The sequence below is a fragment of the Vicia villosa genome, linkage group LG1 (assembly GCF_029867415.1).
Source record: "Vicia villosa cultivar HV-30 ecotype Madison, WI linkage group LG1, Vvil1.0, whole genome shotgun sequence".
In the NCBI taxonomy this organism is placed as follows: Eukaryota; Viridiplantae; Streptophyta; class Magnoliopsida; order Fabales; family Fabaceae; genus Vicia; species Vicia villosa.
The window spans coordinates 121,124,635-121,127,147 of record NC_081180.1 but is presented as its reverse complement, the minus strand read 5'-3'; the positions used below and the strand labels follow the sequence as shown (position 1 = coordinate 121,127,147).

The 2,513-nt window shown below is 31.4% G+C and overlaps 1 protein-coding gene across 1 annotated transcript; it reads right to left on the bottom strand.

Annotated features, from left to right (window-relative positions):
* Positions 1–487: 487 nt before the first annotated feature.
* LOC131615758 (galactinol synthase 2-like) lies at positions 488–1,898 on the bottom strand. The gene is made up of 4 exons (XM_058886914.1): positions 1,491–1,898; positions 1,080–1,400; positions 848–982; positions 488–762 (listed from the first exon to the last, which is right to left on the bottom strand). The coding sequence occupies exons 1-4, from the start codon at positions 1,815–1,817 to the stop codon at positions 565–567; spliced, it is 981 nt and encodes a 326-aa protein (XP_058742897.1). The 5' UTR covers positions 1,818–1,898; the 3' UTR covers positions 488–564.
* Positions 1,899–2,513: the final 615 nt, after the last annotated feature.

The following is a 2,513-nucleotide window of genomic DNA, read 5'->3' as shown; positions in this document are numbered from 1 at the left end:
TTTCTGACCCGTTTACACCCGTACTTATTCACAACCAAATGTTTCGTTTTTTCTGACCCGTTTACACCCGTACTTATTCACAACCAAATGTTTTTTTACAAGAGTCTAAAAGGTTATTTTTTAATTTAATAATATAGTGAATAAAATTACACATCTTAAAATATACTATAAAAATGTTAATATGAGTCAGAGTATGAGAAAATTCTCACCCCCATTAATTTTCACCGTACCAGCGCAAATTTCCTTATATATAAATTACAAATAAAAACACATATTCTAAAACAAAAATTTCCATTCATTCATAATTTTAATGATAATTAATTACATCTCTGAAATAACATACTATACAAGGAAAACAGTAACTAATAAGGACTCTAAAATTAAGGTCCTCCAAATTATTAAAAACAACAATAAAGCTTAAAAATGAAAACAAAAACTAACAAGGACTCCTAATAAAAATTAAAGTCCTCGTAATTATTTTTAAAAAAAAAACTTAATTATGCTTGATCCTCTAGCAAAAAAAGTCCCAGAAGATCTTGCGGTTGATAAGCAAAAGCACAGAAATTAAGCAGCGTTTGGTGCGCGGACAAAGTTGATACCAGCAGCTTCCAAAATTGCTGATGTTAAGCGATTCGCATTAATCGCTTCCTTGTAATCCAAACTCTCATCCTCATACACCTCCCACCACTTCTTCACCAAAGTCTTTATATCTTCTCTCTGCATATTCTCCTCCTCACCTGTGTACCTCCAAGGCTTAGATCCCTGTACAATAACCAACCCACTTTAAGAAAATTTAATTTTAAGTTGTAATTCTAGAAGTCGTAATCGTTGAATAATGAAAACTTACAGCAGCACAATAATGAACAACTTTAACTTTGTCAAGCTCAACATTCTCAGGATGACGCCACAACATAGCCAACACAAGATTATAAACATTAGGAATTGGCTTATACTTATCATTGAAGTACATGTTCAAAAAATCCTGAAAAATATAAACAAAAGTTACTAAGCACGCTTCATAATCCATATTCCATAATCCAATTAAGTAACAATTTTTAGTAATTAAAAATTAATAGTACCTGTTCAGCAAAGGAAGTTGGTTTAGTGAGTTGAAGTTTTTGAAGAAGATCATGATAAGTATCCATATTAGGTTGATAAACAAACATGCCAGCATTGAAGTAAAGAGGTGGTTTGGGACCAAAATGACTAGGCCATTGAACTTTGTCAGGACATTGCTGACAGTAACCGATTTCATATTGCTTACTATGACCCCATGTGGCCTCACAAAAACAATCCATCACAGCATAGAAATAATTATTTGGCAAGTCAAACAAATGGTCAATGTTTTCAAATACTTGTATATCACCATCAAGGTAAATCATCTTGTCATATTCCTCAAACTGCAAAATTAAAATTTGTAATTATAATATAATCACATATAGTATTAATTAAAATAGAATTAATAAGAGATTATGATTATATACACTTACAGCCCAAATACGTAGCTTGGAATAGTTGATGACATAATAAGCCATAGCAAACTGTGTTTGGTTCTCAGGTGGATAAACAGGTTCAATCTCTCTCACAATGCAACCTTGAGAGACGAGAATATTCCGGTGTTCCGCCGGAACATCAGGCAACACTGCAACTACAAGAGGGTACATGGTTTTCACCTTACGGAGACCTTTTGCTAAGCCAACAACACCTTTGACGTAGTCACCGTTTCCGGCAAGGAACGTGACAAAGGCACGTTTTGCTGTCTTGGATTGAGCTTCAGTGATGTTGGTTGTGGCAGTTACAATATCAGTAGGAGCCATGGTTTCAGTGAGAGTTGCTTGGTTAATGGAAAAGAATGTTTGTATGTTTGTGAATGTTTTGATGTTTGTTGTGTTGGTTTGAGAAATGGGGTGGTTGCTTATATAGAGATTTTAGGGGTATTGTTGTCATTACGTCCTCAGTTTTGATATAATGGTTGTAGAGGTGATCTTGGAATTAGATGGTGGAGGATTGTCTTGTATTGATTATTAATTGATTTAAAATTTAAAATTAGTATAATTATAATATAAAGTTGACACTAATTTTTACATGATTTGATTACGTATTAGCAGCTGATAATTATTTGATTTTAATAATAAATTCTTAACATTGCTAATGATTTTTCCTTTTACAATTCCTCTCTTGATTTTATTTTAGTTTCATATGTTTTTCTTGTTGATTTACTCAACTTCTTTTTCTAATGCGTCAAAGAAACATCATCTAACTTTAAAAAAACTCATGCATAATTTTATTTTAAATTATTTTTTTAATATTACATAATTTTTATTATGATTCATATTTAGATCAATAGCGAGTTTTATTCTTATAATAACTAGTGATGAATTAAAATTATAAGGAAAAAATATTAATGTCATGAATTTTTATTCTCATTCATTTTTTTTATGGACAAATTCTTTAAAGCAAAGAGCACAAGGGTACTGTGACCCTTACAATGATCAAATAGTAGTCTAACCCTT